Source organism: Mustela nivalis, assembly GCF_964662115.1.
Source record: "Mustela nivalis genome assembly, chromosome: 2".
In the NCBI taxonomy this organism is placed as follows: Eukaryota; Metazoa; Chordata; class Mammalia; order Carnivora; family Mustelidae; genus Mustela; species Mustela nivalis.
This window is the reverse complement of record NC_139021.1, coordinates 165,216,780-165,235,452: the sequence shown is the minus strand read 5'-3', so window position 1 is coordinate 165,235,452 and position 18,673 is coordinate 165,216,780. Positions and strand designations below refer to the sequence as shown.

The 18,673-nt window shown below is 44.7% G+C and overlaps 1 protein-coding gene across 4 annotated transcripts in view; it reads left to right on the top strand.

Moving 5' to 3' along the window:
* The window catches only part of SORCS1 (sortilin related VPS10 domain containing receptor 1), a 505,841-nt gene that overhangs the window by 178,225 nt on the left and 308,943 nt on the right, over positions 1-18,673 (top strand). For all 4 annotated transcript variants that reach the window (XM_082714247.1, XM_082714246.1, XM_082714244.1 and 1 more), the window contains exon 2: positions 8,171-8,238. In XM_082714247.1, coding sequence (XP_082570373.1) covers positions 8,171-8,238 — 68 coding nt within the window. The remainder of the gene's footprint in view (positions 1-8,170; positions 8,239-18,673) is intronic.

Below are 18,673 nucleotides of genomic sequence, written 5' to 3'. Positions count from 1 at the left end.
ACTCTGAGGTCTCTTAATCCGATTTAGCTATTATTGAATTCTCATCCCTCGGATGACTCAAATGGAGTGTAATTACACATTCACATAAATCTCCTGCAAATGAAGATACTAGAAGCTGTTCTGTTGAAATCCGCAGTTCGATACACGTGCATTCATTGTCTGGAACCCCTGATCTGGAAGCCACCAACTTCTGTGATTTAAGTGGAAGGGTCACCCCCTAACACTGGATTTCACTCAGGTTCAAAGGTTTTTTTTTAAACCAATTAAAAATGACAAATAAAAATGCCATTGACCTAAGGTCAATAAAGAATTAAAACTCCAGGGGTGCCTGGGTGACTCAGTGGGTTGAAGCCTCTGCTTTAGGCTCAGTTCATGATCCCAGGGTCCTGGGATGGAGCCCCACATCGGGCTCTCTGCTCAGCAGGAAGCCTGCTTTCCTTCCTCTCTCTCTGCCTGCCTCTCTGCCTACTTGTGATCTCTGTCTGTCAAATAAATTAAAATAAAAAAAAATTAAAACTCCAGTTTATATCATATAAGGAAAACATATTCCAGGGATGTCCAGGAGAAGTCAAGTAAAGGAGTCGTCCGGCTGATACCATGTCTGATGGGTAACAGGTCTACCATACTTTTGAATTGGACAGAAAGTGAAGATCCTTCACTAACCTCTAGTAACTGAAATATCAGGACAACATACCCTGGAGATAATGAAGCACAGTGAGTAAGAGTCTATATATATATAATGTGATTTCAACTTGTTCACCACACAACAGTTGAATACATTTCTTAGCCTCTGTGTGCCTCAATTTCCTCACTAGAAAAAGAGAGATAATTATTTGAAATACCCTTAATGATGAAATTTGTCTGACACACAGACTAGGCCTCCAATAATTGCTAGATGTTATTAATAATAGCAACTATTTACATCTGCAGCGTACTTGAACATTTTCACAGAATTTTTCCACTTCCTCTTGCTTGCGTCTCCCATTTCTAAGAGACTAAGGAGAGAGGTAAGCTTGTCTCCTTTTCTCACATTTGTTTTTATTAAGTCTTTTCAGTATTTAAGTCATTTATTTAAGGTCACGCAGTGGCAGACACTACTCATCGCTACTCAGCAGCCACTACCCCCTATTTCTTGATTGGCACAGCCCATCTTTTACCATAGGAAACACCAAGTCCTCCTCCAGACCTCTGTCCTCCGCGTTTTCCCAACTTTCATTTAAGCTGTGATGTGGGCATGTGGCTCAAGACTGGTCATTGAGACTATAGAGATTTTGCTGGAAGGGCTTTGGGGAGAGTTTCTTTTCTAATTTAACAACAAAAAAACAGATGTACAGTAGAAATCCTTCTTTTCTTTGTGAGTGTAGCTGTGTCGGCACGTAGTACAGGAAGTGTTAGGACCACCTTGCAAACAGGAAGATGCACAGTGCTAATCAGGAATGCTTTTGGAGAGGAACTGTGTCTCATTATTTAAGTGATTCTTAGTGTTCTGTTTCTTTCTAACAGGTGGCTAAACCAAGACTCAAAAGTTTGGTCTCCTGATTCCAAAGCCCATGTTTGTTTGCTTGTTTATTTGTATGTTTTGGTGGAGCACACTGCCATCCTATATTTAAGGCATCCACAAGAGCCTAACATATCTGTGTCTTCTGATACTCTGTGTCTCCCAGGAACTTGCTGTCTTCTGACTGCTCTGCGAGCTTTCACACCTCTGGACTCGTACCCTCCTGCCCCCTTTCCTGAGAAGGGAGCCCTTACAGAGCTACCAGCTCTGTAGCTTCTCGTGACCATCAGAATCACACACGTCTTCTAGGATTTGTCTTGACTGTCTTCTTTTGTAAGGATCTATACCTGATTATACTTTTCTCGCATGCTTTCTAAGAGATTTAAACACTGTCCTCTTGCTGCAAACCTTTGTCTTCCTTAGTGTAATCGTCTGTGTACAGCTCTGCCCCTCTACTTGACTGTGAGCTTCCAGGGCCTCGTACGAGTCTAATTCTCCCTTTGTGTCCTCACAGCACATAGTGGTTTTTTATTATTATTATTATTATTATTATTATTATTATTATTACTTTTATCCTTGCCTCTTAAGAAAGCTTAATAAATATTTATTGAAGTCAGTATAGAGAATTTTAGAGCTGAATGTTCTTTCTTCTGAAGAAAGTTCTCATTTTCTGGGAATTAGAGAAGGTTCTTATTCTTGGATTCATGACCACCCTAGGATTCAGGAGATCAGTGATATCATTAAAGTTATAGTCATTGTTTTATGCTCATAGATTTTATTAGATCAGATTCTTAAAGAATTCATGGCTGCTCAAAGGAATGAGAACTTCTTCTTAAGTTAGAAAGTTGAATAAATGCTTTCTGAGCCAAAGACACAATCTGGAGTATGCATATTTTTAGGAAAACCACTGTTGTAAGTTTGCTTCTTTTCCCTAAAACTGGAGTGCAAAGAAAACAACCCAAAACAACAACAAAAATTCCTGGCTATTGAACGCTCCTCTTATGTTGTATCTCGTTCTTTAGTCCTCTGAAAGATTGTTCTAGATCTCTTCAAGTCTTATAATTTTTTGACCCCATATCACTTCTGTCCACAGTTTTAAAAATATCCAGCCACTGGTGTCTGGCAAGTAGAGAGGAGGCCACTGGAGACAGGGCAATGAGGAAACAGCAGGGCATGATGGTAGTTGTGGGAAAAGGATGGAGGTAGATAGCTTTAGCCCTGAACCAACCCACTGGCATCTTCAGTGTGGTTTTGCCATTCATTGTTCACCCAAGCCAGACTGTGCCACACCCCAGGTAGGTATAGAGTTATGACTGTTAGCATGGATGAGTTCTGTGAGGTCTCCCCACATGTTACAATGAAAAGACACTTGCCCAGGCCAGCCCTGAATCACTAATAGCTTAAAGAAATACAAAAGAAAATGCCTTGTTTTATAGACTAGCACACTGTGTCACCATCTACATTGTTCTGGATTTAGAACTATAGATCTTCAGGAGTAAAAGAAACTTTAGGATCTTTTAGTCCAGATTGCTCACTGTCAAGGAGCCCAAGGACACACTTTTGTTTGCCTTGGGATTAGAATCTGTTTTTGCAGTTGGACCCAAGGGCAGAAAAGGGACATGTCTTGCTTTTCTAAGACTTCCCAGAAAAGATGAGGTAAGGTGAAGTTCAGTGGCCAGATCAAGGGTTCTGGTAGAACTGAAATCCGTCTAAATGTCCATAAATTCTCCTACAGCTATCCTAACCTAAATTCATTATTTAAGAAGAATAGTTAGCTTGCCAAGCAAGCTCCTTCAAGAAAGATTCTCAGTAGCCCTCTGCCAGGTTGCTACTCCTAAGGTGAAGAATTAGGAGAAAACACTTATGGGGAAATACATGCATCCTCCTCAGGGAGTTGAGGGACTAGGAGATACACTGATGCCCACCAGTCTCCCAACCCCCTTCCCCTGGGATTCATTGTCGTAAGTTAGCAAAGGAAAGTGTCAGTGCACTATGTTCCTTCCATAGGAAAAGAAATGGAGAATTCCTACCCTTCTACTTGGGAAGTGTGGCATAAATGTTGGTCTAGTTATTAATACCGATATTTTCAAAAAGATATTGTGTTGAACCAGGTTACCACGAGGGTGTTATAGGGGTTCCTTAAGTGTTTGGGGTTTCATTTCTAAATTATATTTTTATGTTGGTTAAAGAAAACATGCTCGTCACATTCAAAGGGTCATACACCCCAATACTGGGCATAATGGAGACTGTCCACCTGTAAAGTTAGGTTGCTGCCATAAGACAGTTGGATGCACAGCTGGCAAAAAGGCTTGTCCTGATGTTTTGCTACAACAGAATATTTCTGGCTGCCTTTTACGGTTTCACAAGAGAACGCTGTGAATAGCCATTGGCATAGCAGTGTCTCTGTTCATCTCCATGAATGCTTTTGTTTTGTAACCCAGTGAAGACGGAAGTTGGGGTTAGATGAGGGGGAGGTGGACGGACATTCCCCCCCCCCCCAGGGTCCATTGTGATGGTTGCTTCCCGCCCCCTCCAAATTTATTGAGGAATAATTGACAAATATAATTGTATAGATTTAAAGTACTCAGTGTGGTGCTTTGATATACATATGCATCATGTAATGATTGCTAAGGCAGAGATAATTAATGCTTCCATCACCTTTCATAGTTAACTCTCTCTTTCTCTTGATGTTTGTTTTGTGTTTTTTTGTTTTATTCGCTTTTTGGTATCAATGCTTAAGATCTACTCTCAGTAACTCTCAAATGGACAATATTGTATTATGAATTATATCACCTTGATGGACACCAGAACCTCTTATAACTGAAAGGCTATCTTTGACCTGTGTCTCCCCATTTCTCCTCCCCTCCGAACCCCTAACGATCCCCATTATATTCTATGAAATCAGTTTTTGTTTGTTTTATATTCTGCATATAAGTGATACCATACAGTATTTATTTTTCTCTTTCTGGCTTATTTCACCTGGCAGAATGCCCTCCAGTTTCATCCATATTGATACAAATGGCAGATTTTTTTTTTTTTAATGGCCCAACAACATCCCACATAGACACATATGTATTGTGTATATGTACACGTGTATATATACTGCATGTATTTTTTTAATGTGATAGTTTCTTCGTGTCTACGTATAGGAGGGTGGGTGAGCGGCTGGGGTTGGTGAATTGGTGGAATTATTTGGTAGGAGCTTTGGAAGACTCTGGGAGAAGGCACAGTAGTTTGGTGTGAGCCCAGATAGTGTCAGTTTAGCTCAGTCCTAGGGAAGAAGCCCATGATCATGTCCTTAAAGAACCACGCTCATCCCTGCACAGATCCCAACACTGTTTTCTGGCACTCTCTCACCTTCTAAGGGATGGATGGTTAGAAAATAGCAGCTTGGTAGGTTGACTTCAACATGCTCTTTATACATACAGACCAAGTGATGTTCCCCCAGTAGCTTTGTAAGCAGTGGATATGGCAGGAAGGAGCCACAACGAAACAAGGGTACGGTGGCCCATGGTGCTGTGGCTCCTAGCCATGGTGGGGAATCCCTGGCCGAACCACTGCACATCGTCCCACAGATGACTGGGTGCTGAGACCCTGGCTCAGTACAGGTAGAGGTGGTTAAGCCATCGATAGTTGGATTATAGCTATTTAAAGAAAGTATCCTAAGAAATTTAAAAGGAACCTAAAAAAGCTATTGCCGTATGGTCATCACTTGCGGTTATGAATCAGGGATATTTTGGTACTATATAATGAAAACAAGATAGAGAAAGAAATGAGATGGTGATGAGTATTCCATTTTGCGTGTGTATGCATCAAAACAGCCTTGCTCTCATTGATTGGATTCATAATTAAATTCTATGCAGTTGGGCTCATAGAATTAAATCTATACATGAAAACTGTTTACCGAATGAGTAAAAATAAATTACTGTCCATATATTTTTAAGTACATATAACATTTCACTTGATGAAAAAGTTTCACTGATTTTTTTTTTAAGTTTGAAAAATATGCAAAATTAGTAGACATGGGGACCAGAGTAGGCAGGCAATTGCCTTCTCCCCTTTTCCTCATCTAATACTTGTAGTTTGGGTTGTGGGCCCTTTAACAGGTACCGATTCTATTAACTAGTATGGCTAATTAACCAGGACGGGACAATAAAGGAACAACAAACCAGATCTGATACAATGAGGCATCACTATGCAGGAGTATGGAGGTAAATTATGCCCACAGAGAAAGGAAAAACAAGGAGGAGAGAGATTGCAAGGAATCGATTGGAGACATAACTGAAGGTTAGCAGGTCTCCCTTCTTTCTTGCTCACGTTCTCAAATCAGAAAGATCAGATTGATTCAAGCAGATATACTTTGGAATGCCAGAAAGGACGCCTCTTCTGGCGCAGTATTGATAAACTGCCTGAGTGTATCAGTGGCATTTTCGTTTTCCTAGCCCCTCAAGAGGAGTCAGGGAGTGGATTTTACCTCCCGGCCGCCCTGCCTAAGAATTGCTTAAACAGGTTGTGTGTGTGTGTGTGTGTGTGTGTGTGTGTGTGTTCTCCACACCATTACCTGCTGGGTTAAAACGTTCCTTCTCCGGGGCTCGTCTGAATTCCACCATCAGATGGGTGTGAGGCGCAGGCTGGGCCCCGCTGAACTTCATTATTTAGTTTACCGCCATATTGTATCAAGAGAGCAACTACCGAGAAATGCTCTATGCCCACACCCCCATTTTCTTGGTGGGGATCTCTAGGACTATTTGGCAAAATCATACGGAGGCAGAGTGGCGACGCCACTCTGTGTCTTCCAACAAACAGCCTCCCTGCTGCTGCCGATCAGCGTTCCTGGGATGGCGGTGATTGAAATTTAGCACTCAGAGTGACTTAATTGGCACGCAGACCTGTTAAGCATATGCCCCCACCACAGGTGAACCATCTGATAGACCTATAGGGTGCCCAGTACCTCCCACATGCTCACGTTTTGCTAAAGAAGCAAGTTCAGAGCAGGTCCTTGCAGGAAGCCTACGTGGTGGTTCAGGAGAAGGGCGGTCGAGAGCAGCGCTCCGCAGAGCTCTGCCTGTCTGGGTCACCGCAGCTCTTCATTCCCTTGAACTTGGAACAGGCCTGAGGTAGTGGAGTTCTGGTTTGCTTGCTGGGAAGGAGGTGTTGGGAATCTGCTCACGCATGCTCGTGCCTTCGGTAAATCAAGGCCTATGCGAGCAGAGTGGAACCTGGAAGGATTGAGTACTCCTTGGCAGCTTGCTGCTTTGGATTTCAAGGTTAGAATGTTCTGTGCTCACTGTGACTAGAACCGATCCCTTGGCCTTCAGGGAAAATCCTGGAAATTGATGTCAACATGTTTCTGCCAAGTGGGAAAACAGCAGGACTGGGCCAAATGTTCTCGATTGTGTGAATCGGGAGAGAAATAGAAACCTTGACAGAAAACAGCAGACCTATTCAGTTCTCGAACTTATGTAAGAAGAGTGCATGGGGGGTGAGGATTCACTGGGAGGGAGCACACTGCTCTGTGGGTTCTCCCATGTGTCCTGGGGCTCGTGCGTTCTGGGTAATGGGGGGCCCTGGTCATCGCCGCGGATGCCGAAGGAAGCAGCCGTGATGGCTGTGAGGGTCGGAGGGACCGAGGAGAGGTAGATCCTCTCTCTGTCCACCCAGGTTGTGTTTGGTGAGCCCCTCCTGTCCTAACTGGACCACGGACTACCAGGCCTCATCTGTACTGGTGCTCTCCTCGGACATCCGGCGAAATCCTGGGTTCCTAACAAATGTCCAGTGAGTGATGAATTCTGAAAGAAAGAGCTGAGTAGTTGGGAGTCTCTGAGTGATGCCGTGAGCAGCCGTGGGTTCAAGTCAGAGGAGGGTTTGCCATGAAGCTAATGGAGCTGACGCGTCGGTGTCCCGAAACGCCTTTTTAAGTTTGAGTTTGTATCTTTATATTTTTTTCTTTATGGAGGGTTCCCCAAATTCTGTACACTTCAGAACCCCATAAAACATAAATATTCTCCTGTTAAAATGTTCTTGCTGAGCCCGTGTGGAAGGCTAGATTCCATCTGGTGGCTTTCCAGGAACTGGACAATCACAAGAAATGGTTAAAGCTAGTCCTACAAAGGAGAAGAAAGGGAAGAAATTGACATTGAAGAACCCCATGCAGATTGAAGAATCATTAGCATTTATTACCTATTTTAACTCCTCACAGCAAGCCTTTCTGGATGATGGCATTACTGCTCACCCTCTTAATAGATGGGAACACTGAGGTTCAGAGAAGCGAAACAACCTTCCCAGTGTGGTACAGCTACTAGGACTGGGACCCGTATCAGGGACCTAACGTTCTCCCCACCATCTGCCCAGGGGCTCTCTTGCAGGGTGCCTGTTTGACAGGTCTGCTAGCCTCCCTGAAAGCCTTCAGGCCACCAGGGTAAGGAATGCCTGGATGGGCAGGTAGCTCTCACTGGAGGGCAGAGGGAGAAAGTTGGGGAGGGAATCAGGCCTGAGCAGTTTAAAGGAAGGCCCTGGAAAACCCTACCCCAGTCGGTGTAAGTGATGCTGTAACAATTCATTCAATTATGTTAAGCACCCATTAAAGGAATCCTAAGTCCTCCCTTGGGCCATTTCAGTTCTATGAGATTGTAATTGTTTGAGACTAACCATGATTTCTTCTTTTGCCTTCAGGTGATTCTCATTTTGACAAAGCTCTATGACTATAACCTGGGGAGCATCACTGAGAGCTCGCTTTGGAGGTATGTAGATAAAGTGAGCTAATGGTTACTGTGTTACTTAAACATGACACCTGTGACTGCTGTTCCCCACCCTTTTATCCTGGGGGGGATGATTTTTGGCTCTGTGTTCTCGCTGCTTCCCTTTTGCTTTCTGTTTCCTTTACACGTGGGTTGGGGTTTATCTCCAGGCAAGCCGGATCCTTTACTTCTCTATAGGCCCCTTGTTTTGGTCACAGGTCTTTTGCTAAACTGGTCATTGGGTTATCTTTATGCATTTTGGTTCCCACAGTTCTCACTGACATGTGAGCTCATTGGAGCAGAAACAAAGAATGGAGGTGTCTTTGCAGAAGGGATCTACAGCACCGCTGGGTCAGCCGTCCCTGGCCACCCTGGCACTAGAGCTTTTTCCCTACGTCCCTTCCTGGCCCTCAGCTCACTAGCACACAGGTGTGCACACACTCGCGTGCATGTCTTCATCTCTGGGCTTCACACTGTATTGTCTCACACACAGAGTGTGTACAATGAATTCTTCAGACGAAAGCTGTTGATCCCCTAGGATCAGACTAACTCATCGAACGCCAGCACCCATGTGCAGCTGGGCTGAAACTGGGGTCGGGAATGTCCTCAGAAATCCAGCCCTCTCTTCTCTCCTTTTGTTCTGAGGGACTCTATGTTCTTCCGCTTCTGTTTGTTGGTAAATGTCTGCTTTATTGGTCTCATCCTGCTTGGTGGGGTCTTTGTCAGCCTGTGTCATGTGTCCACACCTAAACCAACCTTAAGTACAGGAGGTGCTCGGTTGGTTAAACCTGGAATCTTGTCACAGTCCCTGAGCCAGGAAGACGATGGAGATGACCCCAGGGATAATATCTAGTCATCACTGGATTGGCATCTAGCCCAGAGTCTCATTGGTCGGTGCCGTAGTTACAATGATGTTTTTAATATGTTGGCTATCACTTCGGATCAGCCATCCCTGAACACATACACTGTGTGTGCAAACGAAGTGGGAGAGGTTATGCTCCTAACACAGAAGCTGGGAGTCCTCTCTGGGCAGACACAAGCTGGTGGCTGTCCTCCACATAGGATCGAGGGTGGGAGGGGGACTTCATCCCCTATCAGTTAACATGACCAGAAAAGCCTGGTTGCTGGTTCTCGCGGTCAGGGCTGAGGTCTACAGAGACAGAGTCCAATCTGCTCTTCGTGCCAAGGCTCCATCCCTGCTACACTGAACAGTGATGCGGGGTGGGAGGGATTGACCTTGCTTTTCATAACAGCAGTTGGATTTCAGGGCCTGTCCCTGCAGGGCAATGCCGTTGTCACACACAGGAGGGTCATGAGTTACAGGCCAAAGGAATCTACCCCACAAAAGGATTGTTTGCTAACTTTTCTTTTAACCTGACGGCTGTTTTCCAGTAGGCTTCACACTCTGTACAGGAAACCCCGAATAAATTGTTGTGTGCTTTAGGAAAACCCCAGCAGACTGAAGAGAAGGATAGAATCCGGTCTGAGGTGTCCAGATTATTGAACTCTGCCCCACGCCAGAAGGTCAATTATGCAGAGATTCGGTTCCAAGGAAATGATGGAACTAAATTAAGGTGTGGGAGGTTTGGTAGGAGCCTCCAAGAGTGCAATTCTTTAAAGCATTAAGACCTGACACTGGCTCTGTTGTTTAAATTCAGGACCCCTTCCTCAGACTAGCTTATGTTTCCTTGATAGATATCTCTAATGTATGTACATACATGAAGGTAAAAGCCAGCTTTTATTCTGCAGCGCATCTGCTGTATAAAGCGTAGTTGGCATATTGGAAAATTAAAAGATATGCAATCCTGTCTCAGTGGGACAGAGGCTATTAGCAGCCATAAGTCAGTGGGAAGGGCAGACCCCAGGGACAGGAGGAGCAGCTTGCCCTAGACTGCTGAAAGTCAGGTTCACCGTGCTCCTTTCCCTCTACGGGGCACTGTGACCCATGCTCCAGCCCAGGGAGGATGTTTTTCTCTCATTTCAAGGCGGGGGGGGTGGGGGAGAGTTAATAAAATGAAAAGGACATCACACTCCTTTCTTCTGAAGGAGCAGTCTCCTTGGGCTTGAGCTTTGAAAAGTGGCAGGAATCATCTGTGACCCTTCCATCTTTGGGTCAGTTTCAATGGAGGATGTATACATACACATATGCACACATAAATACGCCTGCTTATAGATACACACCTATACACATATCATACAACCGCGCATGTTTACTTTTTTGATCTGTCCACGGTAGTCATTTACCATGTCTGCCCCGTGTCCCAGGTCTCATTTGTGGCAAACAACTACCATGGGTGCTCTATACCGTTAGAACGATCGGTTTAATACTTTGATAGAAGAACCCATGCCTTAATGAATATATGATTTATGAAAGAAAAGAGGGAAGGAGAAAAGAAAAATATTTAGAATACTTTATAAATGCTTCGATAGGGCACCTGGGTGGCTCAGTGGGTTAAAGCCTCTGCCTTCAGCTCAGGTCATGATCTCAGGGTCCTGGGATCCAGCCCCGCATCCCGCTCTCTGCTCAGCAGGGAGCCTGCTTCCCCCCCTCTCTGCCTGGCTCTCTGCCTACTTGTGATCTCTATCTGTCCAATAAATAAATAGACTCTTTAAAAAAAATAAATGCTTTGATAGGGCTTACATTTATGGTCGCTCACAATGACCATGTTTGGTCTTTAGGGAATCTCTTTGGGGTGTTAATATGGGAGAGGAGAGAAAGAGGTCTGGGTTAGGCCTGCTTGAAGTAAACTAGTGCCAGCTGTGGACTCGTTTTCTCCTACGTCAGTTTTTTTTTTTTTTTTTTTAAGATTTTATTTATTTGAGAGAGAGAGAGCTAGCGAGAGAGAGAGCTAGCGAGAGAGAGCATGAGTGTGAAGGAGAGGGAGAAGCAGGTTCCCTGCGGAGCAAGGAGCCCAGTGTGGGGCTCGATCCCAGGACCCTGGGATCATGACCCAAGCAGAAGGCCGGCAGACACTCAACCAACTGCGCTACACAGACTCCCCTAGTCTTAGTGCTTGAAATTGGGGGCCTCCTGGGAACAAGCCGGATTTTAGGTCTTTGCATTACATCCCTAGCACAGAGCACTGGACTTAGCCCATGGACGATGCCCAGGAAGCCTCTGTTTTTGGACAGACCCGTGAATACTTAAATTTCCTATTCTTTCTTATTCATTTATTCAACAAAGATGTATTGATTAACTCCTATAGGTCTTAGATTGTTCTGGTCCAGGGAGGGGAATGTGGGTACGTGTACATAGATCAAGAGTACATAAGCTCTGTCTGCCCTTCAGGTGGTCATTGTCTAGAGGGGGTCAGAGGTCTGTGTGGACAGTTCAGATGAGAGTTAAATGTACTTGTACGGAACCTGCCGTCTGTGATCCTATTGGATCGGATACTTGGGCAGCCACCCAGAGCTGCCACATCCCAGAAGGGGATCAATCTGACGTAAACAAAGTGTCCTATAACCTTAAGTGTTGTAATAAAGACATGAGAGAAGTGTTGGTTCTTTTTGCTCATGTGTATATATTCTCTCCTCAACTAGATTTTAAATCCTTAAACCCGGCACCTTTCTGGTTTAATGATAATGGCAGTGATGCTGGTGATAATGGTGATAACAACAACAATAATAAAAAGGAACTTTTATTGGGCAGTCACTATGTGCCAGGCATGGAATGAAGTGCCACGCATGGAGTATTGCATCCTCCTACTTCATTTTTATGGTGTGCTCGGGGTCATACAATTAGTAAATAATGGGCCATATACATTCGGGGTGTTAGTTAATAAACTTCAATCATTTTACCGCTTACCTGTCTTCTGGAGTCCCCTCTGACTTCTGGTGACTCTTTCCGTACCTAAGCAAATAAGCAAACAAAATTTTAATCATAAATCTATGAAATAAATGAGTTTTTAAAGGACTGTGACATTCTGAGCAGCTTATTACTATTCCAGAAAAATAGCGGGCAACAGGAAAAGGGCTTCTTGTCCAACAAAGAGACACAAGCAGTTCGCAATGGAGTGCTTATTCTTTCCAAATTCCTCCCACTGAACAGTGAGTCGGGGTCAAGTGGCAAGTGCCATGGGGTCTCAGAACAGGAGCCAGGCCAAGAGGGACCTGACCTTGGAGTGATGTCCTAGAGCTTTGCACCTCGCTGGGCCAGCCAGCCCCGGATGACGGGGTGAGATGCTGCTACACCAAATTGATGAGCTTCGGCTCCCACTTGGCCTTGTCATTGATTACACCTTAATCTTGGAGCAAGTTGTTGATTTTGTTTTGTGTTGTGTTGTTGTGCACTCGGGGAGTCCCACTGAGAGGAAAGGGGGATGATCTGACGCAGAACAATTAACTACACCTCAGAATCTTCTCCACATTACAGTGGATTAAGCTTTGAGATTCTGCAGAGCTGCTGGTTTTACCATATTGGAGCAAGATAAGCTTAAAGGTTGAGATAAATAAAATGTCAAAATCTAGATACAGTATCTCTGAGAAGAAATATATTCATCTTTTTCCCTGTGTGCCAGGGGTAATCAGCGCTTGCTTTGCTTTGCTGGTAGAGGCTTAGCTGGTGAGAAAGCTCTAGGCAATTCTGGAAGGAGCAGGAAGGATGCTCTTAAAGGGACAGGAGCCTGCAGTGCGTGTGTCCCAGAGCCTGGCTGATGTGGAGGACTTCTCTTCATATCCGGGGCACCATTCCAGATTCAGCTGGAGCACAAGCAAGCATCCCAATACATCTTCCAATTAGGTATTTTAGGAGTCATACCTGCTTTCTGGGGACACGGAGCGTGTGGTTAAGGTAGGGAGCATGGTCAGGCATTCTGTCTAATTCCAGCTTGGGAGCCGGGCCTGGCTCCTCGTCCCAGGAGCCACTTTGTTATCTTCTTGGGTGTTACTCACAGCAGTTAGCAAGAGATGCTTCCCAGTGGAGTCTTTGTGGAGAGAATGACGCAGAGTGCCTACAGGCAGCATCTGTGTGGGGTCGGCTGCAGACGGTGCTCCCTGGAGAGCGCCTGTGGTTCAGGCTGACAGAAGCTGACCCAAGTCTGTGAGTGCCAGCCCTGTGGTGGCTGCGCATGAGCTGGGCATGGCTTGGGAGGAGCCAAGGGCCACTTGGGACAGGTCGTTAGTCCCTGCTTTGAAGGGTGCTTTGCTACAAAACCCAGTTTTTAGTCATCTGCAAAAATAAGAATATAAAAAATAGGGATACCCACCCTAAAAAAAAGAAAAAAGAATCCAGCTACAGTATGGTAATTTCCCAACGGGAGGACGCTTCCTGTCACACAGCTCTGATGATGTTACTCAGCCCTGTGCATGCAGATGTTTAGTGCCTTTCCAGGGGCCTCAAGGAGAGAGCCAAGCTCCCCAGCAGGACCAGGACGAGTGTTGGATTCTGGATTCTGGATTGTTTGGAGCTTTCTCTAAGTCTCACTTTCTTTCTCATATTTGTGTCACATGGAGTTGCCTGTTTGCTCCTGGAGTTAAAAGACTATCGTATTAAACCATATTGCTATGTTTTTAATCGAAAAATGTAATATATGCTCATTATAGTGAGCCAAACAATGCAGAGCAGAGACAAGTAAAAATGTTAATACTCTCTTCCCACACAGATCTAGCTTTCCTGAGGTCACTGACGCTAAGAGTCTTTGGTGATTCTCTTCATATCATTATGCCCTAACTCAAAAAGACCAACAGAGAGCTGTATATGTCAGCATCACTTTTTTGTTTGTTTAAGAAAATAGGAGTAACTATTTGCAGTGCTCTGATAACATGTTTGTTTCACTTAACAATGAGTCTTGGGTGTCTGTCCAGATAAATATGTTAAAAAGACAGAGTCAGGTTGATCGGTATCAGGTCATATGGATATGCATGTGGAGTTAAACAGGGGCATCCTAATGTAAGTCGTGCTTCATGCGTGCCACGCAGTGTCCTCAGTGCTTTTTACCTTCCTATCAACCTACAGAACAGGCACGACTAGTATCCCGGGTATGCAGATGAGAGGAGCGAGGCTTGGAAAGCTGAGTACCTTGCCCAGCATCCTGCAGCCCGGAAGTGGCTTCTGAATTGATCCTCCTTAACGCCTGTGCCCTGCTGCCTCCCCATCACCTTTCCAGTGGATCTTGAGCTCATGTCCACAATATTTGCTACTACATCTATTTATTTATTTATAATCATGTCCTTACGTTGTGGTAATTTTTTTGCCGTTACTGTGGTATCCTAAATATATACATATATATACATGGGTAGCTGAGATGACTTTTTATTTTTTTTTTAAAGAGTTTATTTATTTGACAGAGATCACAAGAGAGGCAGAGAGAGAGAGAGGAGGAGGAGGAAGCAGGCTCCCCACTGAGCAGAGAGCCTGATGCGGGACCTGATCCCAGGACCCTGAAATCATGACCTGAGCCGAAGGCAGAGGCCTAACCCACTGAGTCACCCAGGTGCCCCTGAGATGACTTTTTAAAAAGATTGAAACAATTCACACCCACAAGCAATAATAAATTTATATTTCCCAATGACTTCACCACCACTGGGAATGTTCAACTTAAAAATTGAATTTAAAATTTTAATTTAAATTTAATTCAGTTGAAAATTTTGCTAGTCCTTTCAGTGACAATGGTATGCTGATCTCCGTGTGGTTTAATGGGTTTCTCTCTGACCACTGGGGATGCTGAACATTTTTTCATATGTTTATTGCTCTGTGCCTCTGCAAACCTTCTGTTCCCACCTGCCTCCCTGCCCGGGCCCCCGCCGCCTGAAGCTAAAGTAAATTGTTCCTTCCTCATTAATCCTGTAGCACATTGTGTATCTTTGACTTAGGATGGTTACCAGATACATATTTATTTGGTTCAGCTTAACAAACATCAACCAGTCCCCTATACTGTGCCAGGCACTGTGCTAGGCAGACACTGGGGGAAAAAGGTCCAAGTAAGAAATTGTTTCTTCCCTCCAAACACTAGCAAATCTAGTGAAGGGCAGACGCCCGGCGGGTGATTGCAGAAGCGTGGCAAAGGCAGCGCGTAGTTACGCTTGAGCTATTGTCCGTGCTCCTCTATTTCCATACTGGCCTGGAAACTCAAAGACTGTGACCGTGTCTTAGTTATTTTTGTTTGTTTGGCACCTAAAATAGAACTTAGCACATATAAAATATCATTACATGTTTTTTTGCTTAGAAGTAGTATACTAAGAAAGGGTTTAGGGTTTCTGAAAACTGGGCCCATGCCTTATACTTGTTTCTGTCCTAAATTTTTAACCTCATTCCCTCCACGTAGGAGCTACTGTTAGGGACCCCGTGCTGCATGATCTTGTGAAAGGCCATCACAGTCGATCAAGGAGTGGGAACACAGTCAGTGCCGAGTGGGAAGAGCCTCAGTTCAAGTTTGGGGACCAGTTAAGTCCATAGAGGATCATGAATGCTTCTTAGCCCCCTCAGTTCTGACACAATCTTCTTGAATACGCACATGAAGGCCACTTCTACAAGGATCTTCCTGCAGACTCTGCCTTGCTTCGTGCGATCTCTGTGAGGGTCGGGCCTCGCGCTGCCCCTCTGTGCTCCGCATTGGCCTCAGTGGTTGGCTCTCTGCCGAGTTCTCCGTTTCTCTTTTTAGCGCAGTAATGGACAAGATAACATGAAAGCACCCATTGCCCTGATGTTCTCGTAACTTTATCAACATGAGCCCAGGAAACAAAATTTTCCTAGAGGAAACAGAGCAACTCCCATTGCAATACCAAACCTAGTTAAAGATTCAGGAAGTACTTAGACTGCTAATTCCCATTTTATTACACGGTCTTTGAGTATAGAACTCTATACTGGGCACAATGAAGTTCAGAAGATGCACAGTTTAATTATCATGTATAGCAACATACAGTCTCAGTATTCAGTCAGCACAACTCACTCATATTTCAGATCTCAGCCTGATTACCACCTCACTTCTAAAAAGCTGTTTATATCCACCATATTTAAAAGAAGGCCCTTGTTTCGTCTACCACAGTTCTTTGTGCATTTCATTCAGTGTAATGCAGCGATCTGAAATGATTTTATTCCTCGTCTGTTGTCTGATGCCCACCGCTAGAATATAAGCCCCCTGAGGGCAGAGACTTTGTCTATTTTACTTTCTGTTCTGTGGCAAATGCTCAGAAAAGTGGCTGGCACATGGCCATTTAAGTCAGATGTGTCAGATTAACTGAATGTATAAATAAGCACAACCTGGAATCATGCTAAAAGGTGTGAATCCCGATATGAATAAGATCTGATGGTCAGGGATACCTGGGTGGTTTAGTCATTAAACATCTGCCTTTGGCTCGGGTCATGATTCCAGGGTCCTGGGATCGAGCCCCGCACGGGGCTCCCTGCTCAGTGGGGAGCCTGCTTCTCCCTCTCCCACTTCCCCTGCTTGCATTCCCTCTCTCCCTCTCTGTCAATTAAATAAATAAAGCTTTTTTAAAAAAATCTGATTTTTTAACCTTAAACAACTCACGGTCTGGTGGGAGAGACCGATAAATACATGAGATTCACGTGTCAAGGATCAGAATAGAGGCATCATAACGTGCTCTCAGTTGGGGAAGGAAAGCTTCCTGGACAAAAGGTTATCTGATCTGACTTTTTCTTTTAAAGATTTTATTTGTTTGAGAAACAGAGAGCAGAGGGGAGAGGCAGAGGGAGAGGGAGAGACTTTTGACTGAGCCACCCAGGTGCCCCCCTAACTCTTGATAAACAAGTAGGAATCAGCCCAGTAAAAGAGGCTGATTATTTATTTACTGAGTGTTGACTGAATTCCAGGCATTTTTACCTGCTGATGACACAGCATATTAAGGAGATTACAGAAGATCACAGTATAGTCTGTGCATTCATGGAGTATTTGGAGATGATTTTGCAAAAATAGAAATGGACCAGTTCAAATTCATCTGTGCTAGGTATTCTGACATTTATCCCAGAGGACATAATGCATCATTGAAAGTTTAGAGCAAGAGAAAGACTTGACGAAATGTGAAGTTTAGGGGAAAAAAATTACTATGGTATTGTGTTGAGGATTTAGTTGGAAAAGAGCAAGACTGGTGACCATGAGAACAGTAATCCGTAAAGTAAGGGATGAAAAGGAGCTGACTTTTGGTGGGCAGGCAGGAAAAAATGGGAGTATGGGATTTCATAGATGGTGATTCCAATAGATCTTTTAAAGTAAAAATGAACAGGACCAGTTGGATGCGTGAGAAGGTGAGGGGAAGAGACGTTTCTAGAGTGACTTTCCTGCCGGTGTCTTGGGTAGTCCGGTGGAGGTGAGACCTTGGACTGCACACACCTGCTTTACTGATGTCTACTGAGCACCTACAACGTGTGAATGAGCAAAGCTTAGGGAAACCGCTCTTCCAAGGAAGAAGCTGTGAAGGGAAAGAGGTCATAAAGGAGTATCTTCCTTTCTTGAAGAGAGGGCAACCCTGACTATGTTTTATGGGGGGATAAATCAGTGGGAAGATGTTGAAAATGTGAGCAAACCTCAGAGTGAATCCAGTTGGCAGAAGGTTGAGTGGCAGAAATAATCAGCGTTGGGAGCTTGATTGGGGGATGATCCACCAGGGTAGATCAGGATGGGCTGAGGGGTGAGCATGGGGGGGGGTTCCTTCCACCAAGCAAGGAAGCCGGAGTGGCGCACACACGGATCGGCTTTCTTGGGAGCCCAAGAGTTGAGGAAGTTCCTGACACTTGGATTTAGGGGGTCATGAGAAACAGACTTGAGGGTCAACAATGTGGAAGGGCTGCCGACGAGGCAGGAGGGCCCAGGGGTCAGCAGGTGCATTGTGTGGCATGCTTAGACCCCCGGTGCTGCTGCAGACTGGGGTGAGCACCGCTGAGCTTTCACTGCAGTGAAGCCTACATCAGACTCAAGAAGGTGGTTGGTTATGTCGTTCCTGAGAGGTGTGGAACAAGAACAGCAGGGTGAGGGAGCCCAGGAAGTCGCGGTGGTAGATGAGGGGGTCCATACTATATAGAGAAGAAGGTGAAGCTGGGGTTTGGGAGAGGACAAATGGTAGAACAGCAGGACCCTCAATCCAAGTGTGTTTAAAAGCCTACAGAGCACTTAAGAAATAATATCCAGAGGAGTATGACTTTTAATAATATTAAACTTAGTACATATCTAGCCCCCCAGGGGATTTTGTGAAATAGGAACTGGTCGGAACAGGTGGAGTTTATCAGAAAAGCCTTTATTAAAGCCATTGTTAAGAAAACCACTCAACTCTGTAGGAGAAGGAGCTGCTGGTTTTCTGCATGTGTGCAGAATGGCTGTATTAACCTCATCTGGTAGTCACTGGCACACCTTTCTTGAGAGAGAGAAAAAAGAGACAGAGACCAGCTCAGATGTCACATTGAAGTGATGTTAAGTTTCTTTTGGTCTCCTTTTGCTTTCTTCCCACAGTGTGCTTGGGAGCCCGTTCCAGTGATTTGCTCCTTTCA